General features: G+C 40.2%; 2 protein-coding genes and 3 long non-coding RNA genes across 7 annotated transcripts in view; 2 read left to right on the forward strand and 3 right to left on the reverse strand.

Annotated features, from left to right (window-relative positions):
• Positions 1-12,268, reverse strand: part of LOC143371694 (uncharacterized) — a 174,783-nt gene extending 162,515 nt beyond the window's left edge. Inside the window, exon 1 of the long non-coding RNA XR_013086092.1 lies at positions 12,114-12,268. This is a non-coding gene — a long non-coding RNA (uncharacterized LOC143371694). The remainder of the gene's footprint in view (positions 1-12,113) is intronic.
• On the reverse strand, positions 2,618-8,750 carry LOC143371275 (uncharacterized). The gene is made up of 5 exons (XM_076816243.1): positions 8,220-8,750; positions 7,350-7,459; positions 7,181-7,279; positions 6,991-7,110; positions 2,618-3,996 (listed from the first exon to the last, which is right to left on the reverse strand). Exons 1-5 carry the CDS (start codon positions 8,526-8,528, stop codon positions 3,864-3,866), a joined length of 771 nt encoding a protein of 256 aa, XP_076672358.1. The 5' UTR covers positions 8,529-8,750; the 3' UTR covers positions 2,618-3,863.
• LOC143371676 (translation machinery-associated protein 16) lies at positions 11,162-13,207 on the forward strand. 2 transcript variants are annotated; one of them, XM_076817136.1, is made up of 5 exons: positions 11,162-11,295; positions 11,390-11,481; positions 11,578-11,718; positions 11,782-11,930; positions 12,885-13,207. In XM_076817136.1, the coding sequence occupies exons 1-5, from the start codon at positions 11,293-11,295 to the stop codon at positions 13,184-13,186; spliced, it is 687 nt and encodes a 228-aa protein (XP_076673251.1). In that variant the 5' UTR covers positions 11,162-11,292; the 3' UTR covers positions 13,187-13,207. The 2 variants fall into 2 exon arrangements, with proteins under 2 accessions (XP_076673251.1, XP_076673252.1); XM_076817137.1 differs by lacking the exon at positions 11,162-11,295 and having other exon boundaries at positions 11,400-11,481; positions 11,553-11,718.
• Positions 13,208-17,198: 3,991 nt separating this feature from the next.
• On the reverse strand, positions 17,199-18,944 carry LOC143371817 (uncharacterized). The gene is made up of 3 exons (XR_013086126.1): positions 18,786-18,944; positions 17,519-17,602; positions 17,199-17,392 (listed from the first exon to the last, which is right to left on the reverse strand). It is a non-coding gene; the product is annotated as an uncharacterized LOC143371817 (long non-coding RNA).
• Positions 18,945-21,787: 2,843 nt separating this feature from the next.
• LOC143371274 (uncharacterized) lies at positions 21,788-24,170 on the forward strand. Of its 2 annotated transcripts, XR_013085995.1 has the most exons (4): positions 21,788-21,946; positions 23,129-23,212; positions 23,339-24,071; positions 24,156-24,170. It is a non-coding gene; the product is annotated as an uncharacterized LOC143371274 (long non-coding RNA). The 2 variants fall into 2 exon arrangements; XR_013085994.1 differs by lacking the exon at positions 24,156-24,170 and having other exon boundaries at positions 23,339-23,532.
• The last annotated feature ends 82 nt before the right edge of the window (positions 24,171-24,252 follow it).

Raw genomic sequence — 24,252 nt, forward strand, 5'->3', positions numbered from 1 at the left:
GCGCTTGGCAAAGCGCCCGCCCATTTCGTCGGGTTGGCCTCATAAAATCGACCCTTTCAAGTACTCGTAAAGGTTGTTCGCGACGCGCAATTGCACTGATGGGACCGTTGCCTCTAGACCAGCGCTGACCAGCGTAGGGACCCCTCACGCGCCTGCTTCCCCTTCCAATTTTTCTCTCGCACAGCGTGCCTTCCGTTGTCAAGGAGACTGCGCGACGCTAAAAAGGCTGCCATGACGAGCTAGTCGGGCTAGCGTCTTCGCGACTATCGTCGCGCGGTATCCCTGACAATGCGGGCCAGAGTGGAGAACCCTCAGCTCCCGCGGGAGCGACCTTGGACAGCGCTGTTCTAGACTCTGGGACCCGTGTCAGAACCGAACGTGGAACTGTTAAGGTGAAGTCAGACGGCGCGTGGCTCGGCGAGTCAGCTCGGCTCTCCCAGGCTCGGCGAGTCAGCTTGGCGGGCGTGAGGCGGCAAGCCATGAGCAGTGATGCCAGAATCGTGGGACGTGGTACAATTGCTTACCCCCACTATGCCGTACTGTCGTCCCCCACTTTCTGTCGCGCTGCACACAAGCATATTTCTACTCCCGTCCGGATGCGTTGCCTGTTGAGCTGCCGAGTACACGGACCGGGGTAGGGATATGGTTGTGTGCAATGCGATGGGAAGAAAGTGGGGGACGACAGTACGTCATAGTGGGGGTAAGCATTTGTCCCACGATTTGTCCCACGACGCTCGGCGAGTCGGCGAGCCACGCGGCGTTTGGCTTCACCTTTAAGGATGTATCAGACTCATTGGCGTAACCAGTTAGGGGGCCGGGTGGGCCTGGCCTCCCAAAACAAGGAATGACCCCTTCCTAGAAACTATCAAAATAAGTAAAAAACATTGGTCCGTTAAATAATCAATAATTTTTTATTCAGATTACTCTTTGTTTTAGTTTTAAAAAAATATGTAGGTGACTTATTGTTATAAAATGCTAGTTACGCTAATGATCAGACCTATCTTCAAAATGGTGCCAGATTGATGAAAATTTGTGAGATTATTCTTTTTAATCTTCCTGGTGTGCTCCACAATTTTTAAACGAATTCACTAAACGGTTGCTGAGTTATAACGATTTTAATTTTCACTGATTTTTAAAAGAGCTGAAAAAATGTTGAAGAAATGGTACCAATGTTTTCCATTTTTTTGTACATGTAGTATATGGATAGATGAAAATATCTGCCGAGTTTCAATTGTTTTCACTACACCGTTTTAAAGAAACAAATTATAACTTGAGAAAATTATGAATTCAGGGCATTTTCACTGCCAAAAGTTTAGCAAATAATGCTTGAAAAAGCATTTGAAAAGTGAAAGATACCTTTCTAAGAGTAAAAATAAGACGGCAACTGTCGTTCGAGTTCCTTACATCTAGATTTACTATGGGTAAGACGTCGATATTCAGGTATTTCAAATTTCATACACTTTTGTCTATATAATATTGTACGTCCGATACATCCTTAAGATGCGATCCCACGGCGCGTGGCTCAGAGTACGGTGCGAAATTCGCCGAGCCACGCGCCGAGGGAATGATCAGCTTGGGCTAGCCGTGTCGTTGAAAATCGAAACGCCCATGACTTGCCGAAACGCGCTCGCTACCCAAATTGGGCGAGCCTTGAGGCCCGCCCCGTGGGATCGCACCTTAAGAGCTCCACGCTCGTTAAGACCGCCGCGCCGCCCAGATTCGCAGAGTTCTCCGGCTCCCAATTCGGCTCTTTATGCACCTCAGGTCTGGTGTAGAGCCTGCACACTCTAACATTTGCGTAAACTTTAACAATTTTTGCGGCGAAATGGTACGCTTGCAGTATATGGTTTCTTTTTTAACTTTTTTCTGATTGAGCAGAGCACATTTATGTAAAAAAAAAATAGCATTAACCCTTTGAGCGGTATGGTCGGGCTCGGGTGTGCCAGAGTACTTTTACATACCAAATGCAGTACAATTATGCATACCCGGTCGTGAACTATGCTTTCTTATTTGAATATTACCCAATATTAGCTTTCATTTATTACAATTATTTCTTCCAAATGTTACATATTGAGATTTATATTTTTATCAGCCTCAGAAAGGAAACTTCATTCGCTGATACCATAGTTGGTAACCAAACCTTACTCCTGAGACACGTGTACCCCAGAGTTGCTTACCACCCAAGGGGTTAATTTTCAATGTCATAAATAATTTTCAACCAAGTTGGTTTTGCGGACACCCACCAATCCAGAGGTCTAGATTCACCCCTGAAAGCAGTGACCATTACTTTTTACACATCCTTTACAACGGAGCAGATATCGTCAGTATACATATGTAGAAGTATAGTTGTATGCGTGCTTCTTCAATCAAAGTAACAAGACACTTTCACACAAGCTGGAAATCATGGTCGTCATTTTTCACCAACCCTGGGTTTGAGACCATTCTTGATAGCCAAGTTCCAGCACCAGCTTCAACATTGTCTCTGTCATTTTGAAAAAGTTTAAACCGATGAAACGTTTAACTCACAAGGTACAATATCTTGTCCACCAGCGGCACGTAACGTATCGTGCATTTTAGTTTCTATTTATTCCCAGTTTTACGTAAGATTTGATATCACACGCAGTTTCGTTATAAGAATTATGACAGCACGTAAAAGATGGTTTGCAACACTTGCCGCACAACACGAAAACGAAATATCGACTAATGTTTATTGGTAAATTGTTTAGATTAGAACTTTTTGTGGCGTCGTCGTGTTTCCACGCCGAGGGATTTGCATCCTGTGCACGGTTTTGACGTGTGTCCACGTCGGTATTTTCTGGAATGTATCAAAAGTATTGTCCGAGAATGTGGGTCGCGTAACTGGAATAAGTCATATCTCATTTTCCGTGCATCTGTAATATGCAGTTGTGTCTTCATTTTTATAGAAGTGTACATTTTACTTACATAAATCGATTTTTCTCAACACTTTGCGTATGAATGTATGGGGTAAAATAGTCGAAAAATTAATACATACGACGTGAGATAGGTATTTTAAATTCATATCTTTATTAATGTTCACACGCTCCTCTATTAAATTGTTAAAATACATTATTCATCTTTTCTTAATTTATTTCATGACTGAATAAAGATTATTTATAGTTATTGTTGAACACTGTAGTCTAACCCGTTCTTTGAAACCCTTCAAAGCAAGAAATCGACGTACATATTAATACTTTTGTAGTAGCAGTACACGGACATAGGAATTTTCTTTTGTCATTGTAGATACACGTATGGTAAGTTATTTAGTCACTAAGAAGTTAAATATTTATGAAAAACTTGTTACTTAATATTCTCGGAAGCAAAGTATGGCATAATCGAGTATGAAATCTTGATTTAGCTTTACACTATGTGGTTACCTCGAGTAGACCTTGGTTGTACGAGGATATCTAGTAGGAAGAAAACGATGAACTTTGGAACTAGCTGAAATGTTTTACGCGTGATTCCTGTGTAATGCCTGAGACAGATGGACCAAAGTGCACTTAAACGTTTTTATTTGGCACTGAACAGATACTGTATTACTTGTATAATACGTAAAATTATTCAAAAGACAAGCAAAAAATGATTGGTGTGATTATGATAAATGTATACACATTTGGCCAGAAATAATGAAAATATCGCTAATACTCATAATTCGTTATAATCTGCTTAATAAATTACATTGATATAGTGTATGTAAAAAATAAAGGAACGTAATAAATTTATAATAAAGTTCTGCTATTTTAACTGGAAAATAAATATATACAAAAATGTAAGTAACTACCAACTACATATTTGAATTGATCTAATTTTACTAGTTCTCTTCCGCACCGTATGCATACAAAATATTAATAATCGCGTTTACCATATTTGCCATAAGTTGCGGTGATTTTTATTTTGGCATTGTACGTTTTGTCGCAAGATTCATATTTATACATGTCCTCCACGCTTTTGCAATCTCGTAGTGTATTAACTGCGCTTCTGCAAACCATCAATTAAGAACAACGACTCGAAAAGGATATTCCCTTGAGTCGGATACAGACCACTCGCACTGCGCAACGGAACTGCGCGAACTGCGCGCAGCCGTGCAATACCCCGCAACAGCATTGTTCATGTTTGCAGTTGTTCCACGACAAGTCTACTTATAGAAAGATTGTTGCAGCACCCGTCCAAACTGAATGCACAACGAACGCGCTCTTTCCCTTGATGTACCGACGTTTATTGAATTGCCAGGCAATTCCCTACGCGTGACCTCACATAGACGTATATACACTAACTACCTTTACTACTCGGCTTCGTCCGAATTTTAGATTCTGATAATATATATCGGGGTTGACTAAAGTGACCAGATATGTTCTGTTCCAATGCGGGACAAGCAAGCAAGCAAGCAAAGAGAAGAAAAAAAGGTTAACAGATGCGTGAGGAGACCTTTTCCGTAGTTTATTAAAGCATTTACAATATATTTAGAAATACATACTTGTGATTATAAGATGATACATTGAAACGAAATTAAATTTTTTTTTTCACAACAAAAAAGTAGAGGAAACAGTAACTTTATGCCAATGCGAAAATGTAAAAGGTTACATGTCCAATCCGGGACACTTTGCGGGACACTTTTCAGTGCGGGACTGTCCCGCACAATGCGGGTCGTCTGGTCACTTTAGGGTTGAATAACTGGTCAAACTGGTGACTCGCGGGCCACCGGGGGCACCTTCGCCTTGCTGCTACGCTGAAAGGTCCCCCTCCATACCTACCAGACTCTGACGATCGCAGTCGAAAAGGGAAGGAAAGACGGAGAAATCCACTGCGATCGTCAGAGTCTGGTAGGTATGGAGGGGGGCCGTTTAGCGTAGCAGCAAAGCGGAGGAACCCCCCGTGGCTCGCGAGCCACCAGTTAGTCAACCCAGATATATATATATAAAATAATGTTTTTTATTTTTGGTGTGAAAATAGTCACATTCATCTGGATCAGCTAGGCACAATGAGCTGGGGCACATTTGGTGATCCCAGAGTTTACTGTTCGGAAGTTTTTAGGCGACAGACATATACACAAACACTTTCTGCTTTATATATTAAGATACGACTTGTCCACTCCAATCACGCCATGCGATGAATTGTGGTACGTCACGGCGCGACCGATACAAATATACCGTTATTGCCGTAGAGCAGGGGTGCACAGGGAGCCGCGTTTAGCACCTAACTGCGAGCAACCCGCCTGTCCCGTTGCTAAGGTTAAAATCGGTGAGGAGAACTGCAGTAGTGTACGTGCGTGCTCGTAGGCTCGCGGCGTAAATATATATGGCTGGGTTGCTTGTGGGGCCCCGCCAGGGGGGTGACACCATAGACATATATAGACGGAACAGAAGCAGGGACTTTCGGCGAGGGGAATGGTAGGCTTGGAGGGGATAAGGCAGGGGTCAGATACAGGCACGTCGGGTTAGCTTCGGAAGCATTCGGCACGCATAACCACTGCGTTACCCGATTTGCCTGTATCGCTCCCCTTACCGCGAATCTTACACCCCCCTCAGCTTACGCTCCGTCTATATATTTCTATGGGTGACACTTAGTGATGTGTATTTTGTTACTAAAGTCCATTTCATGTATATTGGCCGGTGAGTTTCGTGAGGGGTATTCTCCCACCACACCGCTTGCCTGCCTCGGTGCTCCTTTCTCTACGTTCTCACTCTCTCTCGTTCTACGCCTGCTCGACGCGCGGTGGGGATTCGGTGCCCGTGAGGTACGCGCAAATGCAGCGAATCATCCCCACCACCTTAACTACATAGACGGGACACGATTCCAAGTGGTCGTTTCTCGCTTCTTTCTTGCCGAAGGCGAGAGCGGGATGGAATGAAAGGGAGTCTATACTCCCTGTCATTTAAGAAGGAACCTGCCGATCGACGAGTTTTAAACCGGTTCTGCGCAGGTTGACGCTCATTGGTGCCGGGAGAAGCCACTATTGGTTGTACCCCCACCAACGCTTTCTCGGAGCCAATGAGCTCATTCTACATGCGCGAAACGGGTTCCTTCTTAACTGACACGGAGTATAAACACGCTCATGCCCGGCGCGCACGCAAAGGACGGAGTATCAGGCGTACGAAAAACGGAGCGAGACAAAGTATGTATCAACGCCTCATCTGTCTCGTACCGTTTCTCGCTTGCTTTCAGTCCCTCTGACATGCTGTCGTTCCATCTCGCTCTCGCCTTCGCAGAACAAGAGCGAGTCAGAAGTGGTGGGGATAGCGCCAAGCTCCAGACGTGTAGGCCAAACCGAGTTCTTAGCGTAGAAATACATACATTAGAATAGGTGTTTGTTAGGTCGGAAAAAATTCAGGAGTATTATTGGTCAGAACATTGATTCTTTCTCGATAGCTTCAACTCGTATTGATCTACGCATAGCTATTATGCTAAGAATAAACAACAGTCACACGGCTATGTTCAGGCGGAGTCGAACAGCGTTCCCGTTACCCCACCATACCCTTCGGGGGCTCACCAACTTCAACTGCCAATCCACGAGCGTCAGGTGGTGGTGGCTGATTTCTCCTCGCGCGCTGCTCCCGAAACCGAATTCACCGGCCAATATACATGAAATGGACTGTAGGAAATCCTACCTTAACGTGAATTCGCTTCAGAGGAAGCGCGAGGCGCGCACGAACAGTAAAAATTTTCGAACATTCGCCAGCAATCTGACCAATGTCGGTACATTAAAGGAAACACGCCGTTCGTGTGTGATCGGGCACATTCAGTGTTGACAAATTCGATTGTTGTTGAATACGTTTCTGCTCGTAAGCATACCTATGTTTTGTGCAGACACTCAGCAAATGCTTCAATGCAAACGTTCGCGGCTGTTCGTGAACACTCGCAAACATGTGTCAGAAATATGCGTTTGGTGGATACCTGGCAACGCAGAGCAACATCGCGCAGCGCTGCGCGCTTAGTCCGGATCCGACTTTAACGACAGCTTTGTTTTTTTATTACCGACACAAAACGTTCGACAAATTGGGAAATTTTTCTTCGGCTTTACACGACTGTTTCCATTCCTCGTATAACTGTAACTCTCCAATTTCATCGAGATAATAGTGACACGAGTCTCTCAATCTAAAGAAAAGTCAACGTTAAAAAAAGAATAGTAATTATTACACTCAGATTGTAATTGCTATTTACTGACTTCTTCCTCCAAAGTCCATCCGCAGACGTGGTCACTAAAATGGAGCCAGGTAACCTGTCAGAAATGAATCTTTTTCCGTCAACTTCTCGAAGCGCGTAACTGTAGAAGTACGAGTCTTTAATAATAGTTTAGTTAAGTTTTTAGAGGAATGCATACTATGTAAGTTTACTATTGAAAGGAATGATCGCAGATGGTTCTTAAAAGAAGCTCGATTTCAGTATCGTTCAAACATGCACTGGGTGACATCATGTCGTGGACATCCAGTAGTGTTTCGTTTATCTGACAATAGTACATTAAAAAGTTTGTTAAATAAACGACTACAATTTGTTTAACATAAGACTTATGCATTTGGTTCGTTTTTGTCCGAACGATTTTCAGTAACACGAATGTAGAGTAAAACTCCAATATTGTGTAAATTGAAATGTAGAAGTAGAAATGTAGAAGAAAATTTTCATACGTGTTTCCTTTTGGAGATTAGATGGAGTTATTATTTATTAAACAATATTTTCAAAAGTTGAATTCTTCGATGCAAAATGCACTTCAACAATTTAAACTAACCACGCGCCGAAACGTGATAGTTTCTACAGTATAATCCAAAACGTGCTATTCTTTGTGGCGAAACAGGATAATGTGCTAGTTTTCGCCGCAAAGTACGAAATATGCTATTCTTCGTGGCTAAGCAGTCAAATACGTTAGTCTTTGCGGTGGAAGATCAAACGTGCTAATATTCGTCAGAAGTGATGAGATGTTCTTTACGTGGTAAACTGAAACGTGCTGTTTTTCGTAAGAAAAATGAGATTTATGTTCCTATTTCTTTATTTTTCTTTGCGAAGTAAAATATTGTTATCGTTCACTTGTGGCATTACTGCAGGTGTAATTTTGTTTTTGAAACATTAAAATTTATTGAGAAAATAAACTGTTATGTGTAAACTTTAATTAAAACATGAACAATGCAAGATTTCGTTTTTATCAAATAAATATAATTTTTAAATATAAAAGGAGGAAATAATGAATATATAGGTGATAAATGGAGACAGACCTTTTTAGCAATTGCAAGACATATTCCGCATCGAACGCAGGCAGATGAAAAATTAATTTCTATGGTGTCAGATGCGGAACAAGCACCCAGATATGGAATCTTCTGCACTATGCCGAACTCAGTTGCATCACAGTCGTAATAATGATCGGTTGTGGCGTTTTGATCAGTAAGAGGGTTGTAATGAATTATTTTACTTAACATCTGTTCATTCTCCTTTCGACAATTAAAAGACTTTTTTCTGCCAAAACCCGTTCCACTTGATGTTAAAATTAAGAGGAGTAATATCACATAAAGCATTTTCAGCTTCATCTTCTACCTCAATTAAATATACTTCTTTCTCCTGATAAATATTCAAGTTTCAAGATACTTTCTTCGCATAATATTTCATTAATACGCCTTTAATGAAACTAAAAATCTTTATAATAGGTTACTATATATTTGTTTGATCATGTTCCAGATAATTAAAAAACAATAGAAATTTTTTTAAATATACATATACCTAACATAAAAATGTCAAGGTAGAAAACCGCATTCGATGTTATTCTCGTCGCCAATAGGCGTCGTCACCATTACTGATATTGTTGCGAGTTGCGATCCTCGCCCTAGCGGCGTTTAGCGCAAGTTCTTAAAGCGCGAAGTTCGAACTTTAAAGAGTTAAGGATGAAGTTTATTACATTAGAAATTTGTCTTCGCCTCCTTCCTTATCGCTCGAAAACAATGTATTAATTTTAAAAAGAGGAACGAACGTATGAAAAAGCCTGTTTCTTCGCATGGCAATTCTTCTCCGACGTTGTAAAAGCACGGACGTGTTGTAATAAAGCTCAACTTTTGATCAATCTTTAAATATCCTTGTTCGTTTCTTAATAGTTCTGGTTAATATTCAATAATTTAAATTAGTTCAGTTCAATAATCTTTATGTCGTTCAAAGTTATTCGTTACAAATTGTCTTGTTCAATCAACTTCGCACGATTCGCGAGCAGAATCCTTTTGAGGGAATTTCTATGTAGTCCAGTGTCCATGGAGCCCTGATGAGCTCTGCTCGCAAAACGTGTGAAGTTAATTGAACGAAACGACTTGTAACGAATAACTTTGAACCGAATAAAGCTTATTGAACTGAACTACATTAAATTATTGCATAGTAACTGGAACTATTAAGAAACGGAACAAAGATATTTAAAGATTGATCAGAGGTTGGACTTTATTGTAACACGTCTGTGCTTTAACAACGTCGGTGATGACGAAACAGGCTTTTCGTACGTTCGCTCCTCTGTTTTAATCAATACATTGTTTTCCGAGCGATAAGGAAAGAGGCGAAGACAAATTTCTAATGTAATAAACTTCATCCTTAACTCTTTAAACTTCGAACTTCGCGCTTTAAGAGCTTGCGCTAAACGCCGCTAGGGCGGGGATCGTAACTCGCAACAGTAGAGCCAAAGTGGAGATATAATAAAAGGCATCACTCCGGGCGGAACCATTGAAGTGAATCTGACAATACCCAAAAAGGCGGGTACTCAATAATCTTCTCTCTCCAGAGGACCCAATATGGCGGATACGCATACTCACCTCCACGGTGTAATAGACAGGTGTTCCGACTCCTTTTCAGAATGCGTGACTTTTTCGTCCTAGTTCTTCTGGCGGCCGCTAGATTGGCGCTCAAGCAGAAAAGGCTGACATTTTGCGCATAATACTACTAAAAGCTCTACTACTACAATCTTGGCCGGTATTCATAGTCGCTACTTATTCCCAAGTAAATGCTTAAGCATTCGGCATCCTTTACTAGCTACTAGGTTAGTAGAGGATGCCGCATGCTTAAGCATTTGCTTAAGAATAAGTAGCGACTATGAATACCGGCCTAGCAACAGATATGTTGCGCGGCCGCCTGGGGAAAATTGTGCCTTGTGGAAATTTTCTGCGGGGTTCGATGTTCGTGGAACCCTGACAAGGGCGGATCCAGAGGTTGGCGATAGGGGCGATCGCCCCCCCCCCCCCTAAGAGTAATAAAATAGAAAAATATTATGAAATTGTGTATTATTCTATATAAAAAATTAATGTGAATTTAATTATTTAGGCTATAGTATCAGATAGAGATATTAAAATATAAGTTACAAGCAAATTTTAAATCTTGTAAAAGAGGGTTAAAAAATGTACTTATGAACTTTTACATATTTCGCCCCCTCCAAAAAAGACTTCTGAATCCGCCTCTGAGCCCTGAAGGACTCTGCTCGCGGAACGCGTTAGTTTAAGATTTTAAATGAACTAATTATCTTGTAACAAATAACTCAAAACACAATGAACTTAATAAACTGAAATTAAATTAAATTGTTAAATGATTCACAAATATTTAGGAAGAGAACGAGGATATTTTATGGAGATCAAACTGATTTTATTATAACACGCAGGATTGCAACAAGGTCAACGAGGAATTGCGAGGAGAAGAAACAGGCTTCTTCGTATGTTCCTCTTTTTTATCGATACATACATTGTTTTCGAGCGTTTAAGAAGGAGACGAAGACAAATATCTAAATATATAATGTTGAAAGCTTAGAGCATATATACCTAAAGTTGAAACGTTCACCCTTAACTCTTTTCTAATAAATGAAACTTCTTCAGTTCAAACTTCGCGCCTTAGGAGCTTACGCTAAACACCGCTAGAGCGAGGCTCGCAACAGATAGTAGAGCACTAAAGAGGTGAGTATGCGCATCCGCCATATTGGGTCCTCTGGAGAGAGAAGATTATTGAGTACCCGCCCTTTTCAGTGCTGTCAAATTCGGTTTATAAATCAAATATAAACTAAAATGTAATAAAATACCCTAATAATGTGTCGTGCTACCATGCATCAATATCAATTACGCATATTTTGTTCATAAAGTGAATTTGACAATACTCAAAAAGGCGGGTACTCAATAATCTTCTCTCTCTAGAGGACCCAATATGGCGGACGCGCATACTCACCTCTTTAGTGCTCTACAGATAGTGTTGCGTACCTTTTCTATCCAAGAAACTGGGTGAACGAACACGTGATCTATATTTTAGGTTGACTGGTCATAATATTTAGTATAACAAATCAGCAATATGGTAAGATTTGATGAAATTGTATTAACAAATTCAACCAAAACAATAGCATGTTTTCTTGTCTTCAGCCTTATCTATATTCTTTTTATTTTAATAGTCTACTGCGATGAGAAAGGAGTTCCTAAAGGCAAAAAAGATTGCACATCCAAACAGCAGGAAATCTATTGCCATTGCAAAAAGAGCCAAAAAGTAAGTTGGATTACGATTAAATTACATGAATGTTTTATGTTTAATGTATTTCTTAAAGGCTTAATGAAAAGAGATGATGAATGTGTTTTGTTTTAGAATATCAAACAGGCAGAAAGCAAAAATGTGTGGCTTGATAAAGCAAAACTTAATAGGAGAGAAAATGCTGTGGATCAAAGAACACATGGTACCAGATGTGTGTCCATACACTCCAGAGTTAACTGCTCGGTTATTAGAAACGTAGGTAAATGGAGAATGTAAATTGGAACCATACCTATTTGTAATTGTACGTTTGATTCAAAGGTATATAGCGAGGCATGATGAAGAAATGGAACAAATTACTATAAAGCGATCTGTAGGTAGTAAGAGGAATAGGCAGCATGCTAGCAGGGAAGATATCATTAGGATGACAAAGGAACGTGAAAAAGAAGAATACAATACTTGTGGAATTGGTAAAGGATCAAATACTTTATGTGAACTTTTCCTCTGGGAAACCTTTTTTTTTCACCGAAAATTTATATGGATCGAAAGCACATATCAAATAACATGCAAAAACAACAATTTTGAGTTTAGAAATCTATTCGTTGAAAAGTTATGAGGCGAAAAAGTTGCAAAATTTTGACGTATTTTGTAACCTTTATTGTGACAGTTATAGTAGTTGTCGCATATGATTCGTTGTTGGAGGTTGGAGGGGTAGGAGTATGTAGTTTCTTTGTTTTTCGAAACGGTTACATTGAGGGATTTTGGCAGCATAAAATACTTAAGGTGTTTCGAATATACTTTAAAATACTTTTTTTACATTTCGAACAAAATTGTCTGGTTAGGTTATATATTTAAATACTGCAGTCTCTCCCCTCTGTACAGTATTTCCGTTGACTTATTCCGAAACAACGTATTCCACTTTCTAATTTATCCAGAGTATTAGTATTGATTGGGGCTAGATTAGCGCGGCGGGGGGGGGGGGGGGGGCGTAAAACGTGGTAGCGAACCGATGTGAGTTCGGGCATAACCTAAAATAATTTTTTCCCTAGGAAAAGTAAGAAGAGGGTGCGGTTTTAGTATCTGAGGGTCTGTGATTATACTCACCAATGCGACCGTGCCAGGCCCGTGGCCTACGTTGTATAGTATTGGTTAAAAAAATGTATCCATTCAAATTGAAGCATAATAGTTGGTCACATTACGGATTAGAATCTACGTCAAAATTTCACAGTTCCTTTTACTTAATAACTTTTTACTGAATAGATTCCTAAACTCAAAATTGTTATTTTCGCATGTTGTTTGATACGTGCTTTCGATCCATATAAATTTTCGGTGAAAAAAAAGATTTTCCAGAGGAAAAGTTTACCCAATGCTTTAACTGTAAAGAACTAAAGTTTGCAAGTGTATGTAATTTCTCTGTATTTCAGAAATTCCAGATATTCTAACTGCATCGCAATGTAAAATGTTAAAAAATTGGAATGGAGAGTTAAGATATTTACCCAATTTTAAATTTACGAGGTTCTCCAGAAAACATTTAAATGATGCTTTACAGGAAACAAACAAACAGCCAAAAGTACACACAAACAAAAAAGAACAACAAGTTTCTGACAAACCGGAAAAGCCACCCAGAGAAGTTGTATCTGAAAGTGCTGAGAATACCCCCTCAGATACATTGACAGTTTTATCTAAGAATAATCAGGCGACAATATGTTCCATGGAAACAGAATAAATTTAGTAGCAGTTTTTTAAATTCTTTTGTATTTTGTTGCGGTTTTCGCCAGTGTAAATATATGTAATTGCGTGAAGTTAGCTATAAAACGTAGGGATATGGAGGCTAGATGTAGAGCGTTATTCAAAATCCTTTGTAGTGGAAAGATTTATTGTACGCATGTGGGCTAGAAGCGAGCAGTGCATCTGGAAGGTTTTAAGCGAGATTAAAATGGAGGACGAGGAAGAGTTTATTGCCAGGACTCATAAACACGTAGAGCGCGTTGTGATTCTCGAGGGTTTTCCTTGCCAGTTTTTCGAACGTGCTCGTACAATATTAGTATCTGATACCTGAACTCGGAAGGCGTACGAGAGCCTGGGATTGCATTCAGTACTTTTCAAAACTACAGTTAGGCCAGCCAAGGATAATAAATAGCTTAATTTTTCCTTCCACATCTGGGTGCCAAATTTCGTCGAACGGGTAGCGGCTCGTCTCGTAAAACCACTTAAAATTCTATCTTCGCTTTCATAATTGTCGGTGTCCTGTAAGGGTAAAAACTCCGGTCGAGAAAGGCCGAAAGTCATAAAGTCATAAACTTTGTTCAGGCGACGTCTTCTTGACCCTGAGGGTTGCGCGCACCTACCTCTTAGATGTATATGTAATGTAAATAGCCTATCTATGTAAACTATGCCTTTTGGGCATCTTAAAGGCGCCTTTGGGACGCCGTGGAACTACACTGGCGCTATCTATACAAAGTTTTAAAGGCGCGTATGAGACGCCCAAAAGGCGCTTTTTGAAGAACTTTCGACGGTCTTATAAGCGTCTGTAAGGGCGATATTCTCAGTCTCTACTTATTCTTAAGCATTCGGCATCCTTTACTAGCTACTAGGTTAGTAGAGGATGCCGCATGCTTAAGAATAAGTAGCGACTGAGAATACCGCCCTAAAGCGCCTTTTGGGCGTCGTGTTGTAGGAAGCGCTGTCTTCCCCTTCCGAAAGCGAAGAGTGGGGGTCAGCTACGGAGCTACCCCACGCTGCCCACGCACTCCCTCGACGACCAAGCGCTTATGCGTACGTACGGGCGCAACGTGTGCATTTCTTTATAACCTCAAAATACAGTATTATTTTATTCCTCTACAACGAGTGATTATCCCTCCCAATCTTCGGTGTGCATCACCTGCAGAAGTAGGGCCTGCTAGAATTATCTACGTGCCGGGTAACCCCTACATTGGTGACTCCGACGTGATATTGTGTCAGACTATGGGAGGCAGAATTTCGACGCCTCGCAGCGAGGACTTAGTAACCGAGACCACGAGGCGTATGCCTTCGTCCCTGGGCTCATCGAAAGACGAGCTGTTCCAAGGGTGCCGTCAGCCAGCTGGGCGTGGGACACAAATATATGTGTCGAACTAAGAACTTCCTTGTTTTTCGAAATCTCTTAATAAAAGTAACTGCACACAAATTTTAAATAAATAAATATAGTAAATCGCAATGAATTTTTATCCAGTCTGATTTCATTTTGATAACTGTTTGTTTCTAATTTATCGATAATTAAGACGCCTGTCAGTCCTAATCCAGGCCTGTTTCAGGCGCCTTTAAGACGCCTCTCAGTCCTAATCCAGGCCTGTTTCAGGCGCCTTTAAGACGTCTGTCAGTCCTAATTCAGGCCTGTTTAAGGCGCCTTTAAGGCGTTCCGTTTTGTAACATCAGCCGCTCAGAAGGCGTATATAAGCCGCCCGTGGGACACTCAAGACGCCTTTCAGGCGCCTGACAGGCGTCTTTAAGACGCCTGTATGCTGTGTGGGTAGTACGTACGATGGCTCTGGACCTGCACGTAGGTACTGTTGTTAACCGCCGCGGCGCTGGCTCGTGGAACAATATGGTCATAAACCGTGACCCTAGCGAGACGCTCTGACTGATCAGCCTGATTAACTTTTTGGAATCAGATGTGGCATTTTCCTCCATTAACAAAATAAGAAGATGTTCTTATCTTAGATAGAAAAATGTTTCCCTGCCATTGGAGTAGGAATCAAAATCACTCTGAAGAAGTACCAGTACGCCTCGCGGTGAGACACAGGAAGAAAAGGGATAGTCCGCTGCCTGCGCGTGTTCCCACCTGCTACGTCCTCCCTACAAATTTGAGAGAGAGCACTTATCTCTCGTGTATAAAGACGCGTTGGAATATCAAAACAGAAGCACGCGCTGACATATTCAGTACGAGAGAAGGTGGGCCATAGGAAGGAGATATTAAGGTGAAATCAGACGGCGCGTGGAGCGGCGGGTTGGCAAGCCATGAGCGTTCTCACGGCGTGTGGGCTCGGCGAGTCTCGCGAAAAGCTTGCCGATCCACGCGCTGTCTGATTTCACCTGTACTGGGCACAGGTGAAAAGCTGCTGTTTCAAAGGAATACGGGTAGGTTTCCCCGGTAGCAAACGTTTATAATTCGTGACCGTTATGGCCTGCCCAATAGCAAAAATTCCTTACGGTGATCCCATCGAGTTAAGACGTGGTCTTTCAGACCTCACTCTGCTTTCCGTTCATCTTGTGGCCTGCACGGTGGTCTCCTAGCAAGAGATTAAATGCTCACTCCATCTTGCTTGGTTTGAATGCTGCTATAGAGGAAACTCTGAGGCGCAGCGCGTCAGTTGGACCTTGTATAAACCGACACTATCTGTTTCAAAGGAATGCAGGACCGATTTGTGCTTTTGTTTTGATATTCGACCGCGTGTTTATTCTCGAGAGATAAGGGATCTGTCCTTAATTTATCGGGAGCACGAAACAGGCGGGACTTTTCTTCTTGTGCCTCTCCACGAGGCGTATTGATGGTGGACTTGGTGGATAATACTTCTTAATTGCTAAATAAAAACTGAACAGGCTAACTTATGTTCCTAGCACGGTAGAATAGAGTTCAACGAAACGACCACCGTTGTTTGTCGTTTACCTAACTCGTTGAAGGCCTCGGTACTTATATACAGTGAGCATAAAAAGTATTCGTACAGCAACCAATTTAAAGTAAAACTTTGTATATTCATGATAGTAATCGATTTTAACAGAAAAAGATGATTGATAAATATTCTTAGATATTTGTAGAATAGATCTTGTATAAGCGAAATTTTATTCCCCTTAACATTTATAAAAATATGAACAAAAACAGATAAACGTGAAGAACTAGACCCGAAGTAAGTATTCGTACAGTTAAATAAAGGATTAATAAACTATGGAAATAAACTAAATAGTTAATGTTATAATAATTTTTGGGATTGCCTTTTAATTTTATAATAGCTTCGAGCTATTAACAATACCTTGCAAAGAGAGCATTGTACAAAGCGTGTCTAGTAGACAAAGAATTGTAGAGAATTGAAAAGTAAAAGCACTATCGTGATTGTTATTGTTAAATAAAAGTTTTTAAAACCACAAGTCAACACATATACCTAATGTTATCGAGGGATGTGCATTGGACGGTACTAAACTCGACAATGCGCAGTGCCTTCGCTGAGAAAAGTGGTTGTGTCAAATATTTTATTCATTGCCCCTCCTCTTCGTACTTTCAACTTTGTATATTTCAAACGGTTTCACGGTGCAGCGTCATTTGTGTTTTCATTCATCCTCGCTGAGCGGTGACGCGTTTAAAGTCGATTACATTTAAAAAGCTTTCGGTGCAAGATGTAAGTAATAATACGTAACTTTTACTTGGAGTATAATTTCCTTCCTATACACATACACCACTTTCAGAAGCGCGTGACTAAGGAGATTCAAAGTTTTCCCGAGTCCACAGGATACGTAAATATGTAGGTACGTTCCGCTAACAATAAGAAACTTTCTCGTTACTAATTGTAGACACTAGTTACACAGCAGGTGGGAGCTAAAGCTCGAGGTGGAAGTCGTCGAGACATCGGGAAATTGAGAGCTTTTCTCGCGGTTGGTCCCAAGAGTGATTTTAATTTCCCGCGTATACGATTACATAGGGAAAATTGGGATCGCCGTTAGCTGGAATGAAGTAAAAACGAACGCACGGTTCGCAAGGAAAAAGCGAGTTCTGCTATGCACCACACATTTGTATTTTACTTTATTTTAAAGAGCCAGCATATAACACAGTTACAGTTATTTAACGAATAATTCCACAGGACAGAAGTGATTCACCGACTTTTATCATAGTCGTCAGAAGTAGTCGCGCAGTTACTGGTACATTGAAAAGACGCATCACAAGCGGTATTACCTGCTTGAGGAACTAAAAATATAGGAAATTTAGTTAACAATTATCCTCATGTCGTACTCCTTTTATATAAATTGCATTATATAATGGTTAAAATATCTCGATATGATATTGCACCGAGTAGTAATAATTTATACTTACATTATCGGACTGAATACTGGCCGATGCTGACAGATTGATGCCGGGTGCTTCAAATTTTATTGCGCTTGCTTCGACGCTCACCAACTGTTGACAGGTGAAATAAAATTACAATTACGAAAGAGGATATATGTCGCGCAGACAGTAGGGGAGACCGGGGCTAGTTGACTAACGAGGTTAGTTGACTAATTCCCTTTAATTGTTGTATTATGTTATAAATTATGCTGCGATTCGCGATATTGAAGCATATGAATGACCAGCTTGCCATTTAATGTGTCACCGTGACAAAAACTTGCGTGTTCTATCAGTGAGAATGAAAAATCTAAAAAGTTTGGCGGGAAGTATATATTTCTGTTTCGACTATTTATGAATTTTTGTCCACTAAGTATTGCTTGATGTTTTCCATGAATATTTTGTGGAAACGTGATACGTTGACTATAATTTAGGGTATTTTATTTTATCCGGTGAGTGGAGGTTTATACGTACGACCCTTAACATGTTGACGATGTCGGACGGGGTTACTTGACTAAACATAGGAATACCACTAAAAATTGCACTTTTTATCCTCAAGATGCAGTCGAGGCAAAGAGTTTAGCTGCTCAAATTCACTTCCCCCACCACAAATCCCTCCAAACTCACCCCTACAAGTTTTACACCCTATCCTCCCTTCAAACTCTCAGGGCTACCAAATAGACCATAACAAACGAGTAGAAAATAATTACAGTATCTAACACCATCATACTTAATAAAAAAAAATAACAGTGTGAAGGAGTGAAAAAAAAAATAAAAAAAATTTGTTGGTCTTAGGATATATATGTACGCCTTTCGTATACTATATCGATGGAATTGGCTGCGTATATATACGCCTTTCGCAGGCAAAGGGTTAAAACTGAAAAGTAAATGTCAAGTCAAATAACCTCATCATATTTGTCAACTAACCCCACAGTCGGGGTTTGTTGACTTATTGGTCTCACTACTCTAAATATAATAAAAACTACGACCTAGACTCAATTAAAACATTTTTAAAAATTAAGCCTGTATACCTAATGAAATTTGTAAACTTTTGGTGTGCGACAAGTCAATAAAATACCAATGGTCTGTTCATAAAAATTAGAAATGTTAAAAATTAGTCAACTAGCTCCGCTCTCCCCTAATCGTGAAAACAACTCGAATGCGAAACATTGAGAGAGTAGGGAAAACAGCATTGCTTTTTTCTTACATGTCCAAGTGTAAGATATTCAATTTAATACAGTGACTGTTGGATTCTTACCGTCGTGAAGCAGAAAACTACGCAGAACAGAACACCGAGTGCGAGGCTTCGTTGGTTCATTTTTTTGAATTTCTCTTTGGTACTGTCGTTGCGAGTTCGAAGGTAGTTGTTCCGACTACAAAAATTTACGGCGCTTTTATACAACCCACGTTACCTTTTTGCACCATTAGCGTGGACATTTCATCCATCGCGGGACAAGTTGACGCATAACAGGGGTTCATTGCTTCGAAAGAAATAGGGAAAGACATTTATCCATTGGAAGTTATCTAATCGTATAATAGCATCGTTAATAACGATTGTTACATTTCGGCGACGCTGTCATAGATCAATACATGTCATGGTAAATGTACGGAACGTAGCGTAGAAAATCTTGAACAGTGTTTGAATTGGTCCCAATTACAAGCGCAGTTTTCTCAATAACAGTAGTATGTAATGCAATCGCATTTAATTTTTTTTCTGGTTACTGATCATTTTCCTATTAGCCTAATTATACTAATTGGCCACCCTTCGGTAACTAAACATATCTAGAGTTGTAAATGCGACTCGCGTTATCTTAGTTCGAACACATGTATTCAGTCCATTTTACGGCAACGTACGCTCTACTGCTGTATTAGTTAGAACACATCGTCGTAACTAGAATTTCGACAGCTCATTATGTACGCAATTGCATTCAAGTTTTTCGGAAGCATAAATGCTGCGCAGTTCTAGCCCGATAGAAAATAGTGCAGCATCTCTTAAAGCATGAAACTGGCGAGGAGCATTTGACCGATGAAAAGAAAAACGTATCGTTCCTTCCTATTGTTAGATAGAAGGAATAACGTGATATTGGATGGAGATAAGGAGGATGCATCGTCGCGTCGCAAACAGTCCGGGAGTAATTATCTCGAGATAATCCGATTACCTTTGGAAGCTGAAGCGTACCGAGTAGGGTGGCCCTTATTTTCAACATGCGATTTATTTTAGTCCCACCCCCTAATATGGTTCCATTTCATAAAAAAAAGAGTCCCTGAAAAAGATTATTGCAATCGGACAACAGGAAAGGGTGCCGACCTGGCCTTAAAGTGTAGAATTCATCAATGGTTTCTCATCTACGGAATGTATTTTCGGTTCATCAATACCCATACCTTTCCCAGGCTTTCAGATAGTTTGTCAATTTAAAACTCTGACAATATGGGTACATTTTCATTATATTGCGTTTTTAAATAATTCTTATTCATCGACACCTTGACCTTGCCTGGCCACGCCAAGTATTTGAATTTCAGGCCGCGGACATCCAGGCAAATGTCTAGATGTTACATTATTAAAATGTCCGCGGTATGAGTAATGAAATGTATGAACACAGCATTTTAGCTGTTTATATGTACTTGTCTCATCTTAAGCGCAGTTGGAAAGCAGCTTTATGTAATTGCAGCTCATTTTGATTTCCCATCTTTTTTTTATTTTGTAATTATTAATATCTTCAATTTTTGGTGATTAATTTGATTTCATGTACTTAATTTTTTTACTTTTTCGAAGTTTTTTTATGGGGTATCATTATACCAACAGCTAAGCTCTGTAAAGAGAATGTTCACAAATAACCGTGCACAAGGCCAAGTCGATCGGTTGAATATTCTTGGAGTTATATTGTCCGCCAATTTGAAAACTGTCGTTTCGAGAACAATGCATTTAAAGTTAAAATGCAGAATCGGCTATATCCGCTTTAATTTTTCGAATTTCGTTTTGCGGCTTTGCGGACACATTATCGCGATGTTCAACTATTGATTTATGTAAAAAAACAATCGGTATACCAGGCTCCCCCCTTAAGTATACGGTGTTGGACAGGTTTCACCTACACATACGAGTAAGACTATGCTGAAATGTGCTTCCCACCGAGAAACACTATAAATGCAAAATGTATGCAAACCGTAGCAGACACATGGCAAAGTCGGATGACAAGGCGGAGTGAAACTTTGCATTTTGCACCTTATCACGCTGAACTCCGCTCGACATACTTGGTTCTGCGTGCAAGACCGCATGCATGCAACCGTTCCCTCACCCTCTCATCAATTTTATCTATTTTCCCCTCTCTTAGTATCTCCGTTTCATTGGCGATGATTCTAAACATTAAGGCCAGGTCGGCACCCTTTCCTGTTGTCCGATTGCAATAATCTTTTTCAGGGACTATTTTTTATGAAATGGAACCATATTAGGGGGTGGGAGTAAAATAAATCGCATGTTGATAATAAGGGCCACCCTACTCGGTACACTTCAGCCTCCAAAGGTAATCGGATTATCTCGAGATAATTACTCCCGGACTGTTTGCGACGCGACGATGCATCCTCCTTATCTCCATCCAATGTCACGTTATTCCTTCTATCTAACAATAGGAAGGAACGATACGTTTTTCTTTACATCGGTCAAATGCTCCTCGCCAGTTTCATGCTTTCAGAGATGCTGCACTATTTTCTATCGCGCTAGAACTGCGCAGCATTTCTGCTTCCGAAAAACTTGAATGCAGTTGCGTACACAATGTGCTGTCGAAATTCTAGTTACGACGATGTGTTCTAACTAATACAGCAGTAGAGCGTACGATGCCGTAAAATGGACTGAATACATGTGTTCGAACTAAGATAACGCGAGTCGCATTTACAACTCTAGATATGTTTAGTTACCGAAGGGTGGCCAATTAGTATAATTAGGCTAATAGGAAAATGATCAGTAACCAGAAAAAAAATTATGTACGATTGCATTACATACTACTGTTAATGAGAAAACTGCGCTTGTAATTGGGACCAATTTAAACACTGTTCAAGATTTTCTACGCTACGTTCCGTACATTTACCATGACATATATTGATCTATGACAGCGTCGCCGAAATGTAACAATCGTTATTAACGATGCTATTATACGATTAGATAACTTCGAATGGATAAATGTCTTCCCCTATTTCTTTCGAAGCAATGAACCCCTGTTATGCGTCAACTTGTCCCGCGATGGATGAAACGTCCACGATAATGGTGCAAAAAGATAACGTAGGTTGTATAAAAGCGCCGTAAATTTTTGTAGTCGGAACAACTACTTTCGAACTCGCAACGACAGTACCAAAGAGAAATTCAAAAAAATGAACCAACGAAGCCTCGCACTCGGTGTTCTATTCTGCGCAGTTTTCTGCTTCACGACGGTAAGAATCCAACAGTCACTGTATTAAATTGAATATCTTACACTTGGACATGTAAGAAAAAGGCAATGCTGTTTCCCCTACCCTCTCAATGTTTCGCATTCGAGTTGTTTTCACGATTAGGGGAGACCGGAGCTAGTTGACTAATTTTTAACATTTCTAATTTTTATGAACAGACCATTGGTATTTTATTGACTTGTCGCACACCAAAAGTTTACAAATTTCATTAGGTGTACAGGCTTAATTTTTAAAATTGTTTTAATTGAGTCTAGGTCGTAGTTTATATTATATTTAGAGTAGCGAGACCAATAAGTCAACAAACCTCGACTGCGGGGTTGGTTGACAAATATGATGGGGTTAGTTGACTTGACATTTACTTTTCAGTTTTAACCCTTTGCCTGCGAAAGGCGTATATATACGCAGCCAATTCCATCGATATAGTATACGAAAGGCGTACATATATATCCTAAGACCAACAAATTTTTTTTATTTTTTTTTCACTCCTTCACACTGTTATTTTTTTTATTAAGTATCGTGGTGTTAGATACTGTAATTATTTTCTACTTGTTTGTTATAGTCTATTTGGTAGCCCTGAGAGTTTAAAGGGAGGATGGGGTGTAAAACTGGTAGGGGTGAGTTTGGAGTGATTTGTGGTGGGGGAAGTGAATTTGAGCAGCTAAACTCTTTGCCTCGACTGCATCTTGAGGATATAAAGTGCAATTTTTAGTGGTATTCCTATGGTTAGTCAAGTAACCCCGTCCGACATTGTCAACATGTTAAGGGTCGTACGTACAAAACTTCCACGCACCGGATAAAATAAAATACCCTAAATTATAGTCAACGTATCACGTTTCCACAAAATATTCATGAAAAAACATCAAGCAATACTTAGTGGACAAAAATTCATAAATATTCGGAACAGAAATATTTACTTCCCGCCAAACCTTTTAGATTTTTCATTCTCACTGATAGAACACGCAAGTTTTGTCACGGTGACACATTAAATGGCAAGCTGGTCATTCATATGCTTCAATATCGCGAATCGCAGCATAATTTATAACATAATACAACAATTAAAGGGAATTAGTCAACTAACCTCGTTAGTGAACTAGCTCCGGTCTCCCCTACTGTCTGCGCGACATATATCCTCTTTCGTAATTGTATTTTTATTTCACCTGTCAACAGTTGGTGAGCGTCGAAGCAAGCGCAATAAAATTTGAAGCACCCGGCATCAATCTGTCAGCATCGGCCAGTATTCAGTCCGATAATGTAAGTATAAATTATTACTAAACGGTGCAATATCATATCGAGATGTTTTAACCATTATATAATGCAATTTATATAAAAGGAGTACGACATGAGGATAATTGTTAATTAAATTTCCTATATTTTTAGTTCCTCAAGCAGGTAATACCGCTTGTGATGCGTCTTTTTAATGGACCAGTAACTGCACGACTACTTGTGACGACTATGATAAAAGTCGGTGAATCACTTCTGTCCTGTGGAATTATTCGTTAAATAACTGTAACTGTGTCATATGCTGGCTCCTTAAAATAAAGTAAAATACAAATGTGTGGTGCATAGCAGAACTCGCTTTTTCCTTGCGAACCGTGCGTTCGTTTTTACTTCATTCCAGCTAACGGCGATCCCAATTTTCCCTATGTAATCGTATACGCGGGAAATTAAAATCACTCTTGGGACCAACCGCGAGAAAAGCTCTCAATTTCCCGATGTCTCGACGACTTCCACCTCGAGCTTTAGCTCCCACCTGCTGTGTAACTAGTGTCTACAATTAGTAACGAGAAAGTTTCTTATTGTTAGCGGAACGTACCTACATATTTACGTATCCTGTCGACTCGGGAAAACTTTGAATCTCCTTAGTCACGCGCTTCTGAAAGTGGTGTATGTGTATAGGAAGGAAATTATACTCCAAGTAAAAGTTACGTTTTATTACTTACATCTTGCACCGAAAGCTTTTTAAATGTAACCGATTTTAAACGTGACACCGCTCAGCGAGGATGAATGAAAACACAAATGACGCAGCAACGTGAAACCGTCTGAAATATACAACCACTTTTCTCAGCGTCGAGTTTAGTGCCGTCCAATGCACATCCCTGGATAACATTAGGTATATGTGTTAACTTTTGGTTTTAAAAACTTTTATTTAACAATAACAATCACGATAGTGATTTTACTTCTCAATTCTCTACAGTTCTTTGTCTACTAGACACGCATCCCTGCATCCCTTACGAAATGTTGGACCAGAGAGATCGAGAGGCAGAACGTTACGTGATTGCTGATGCCGTTTC

The sequence above is a fragment of the Andrena cerasifolii genome, chromosome 7 (assembly GCF_050908995.1).
Source record: "Andrena cerasifolii isolate SP2316 chromosome 7, iyAndCera1_principal, whole genome shotgun sequence".
Taxonomy (NCBI): Eukaryota; Metazoa; Arthropoda; class Insecta; order Hymenoptera; family Andrenidae; genus Andrena; species Andrena cerasifolii.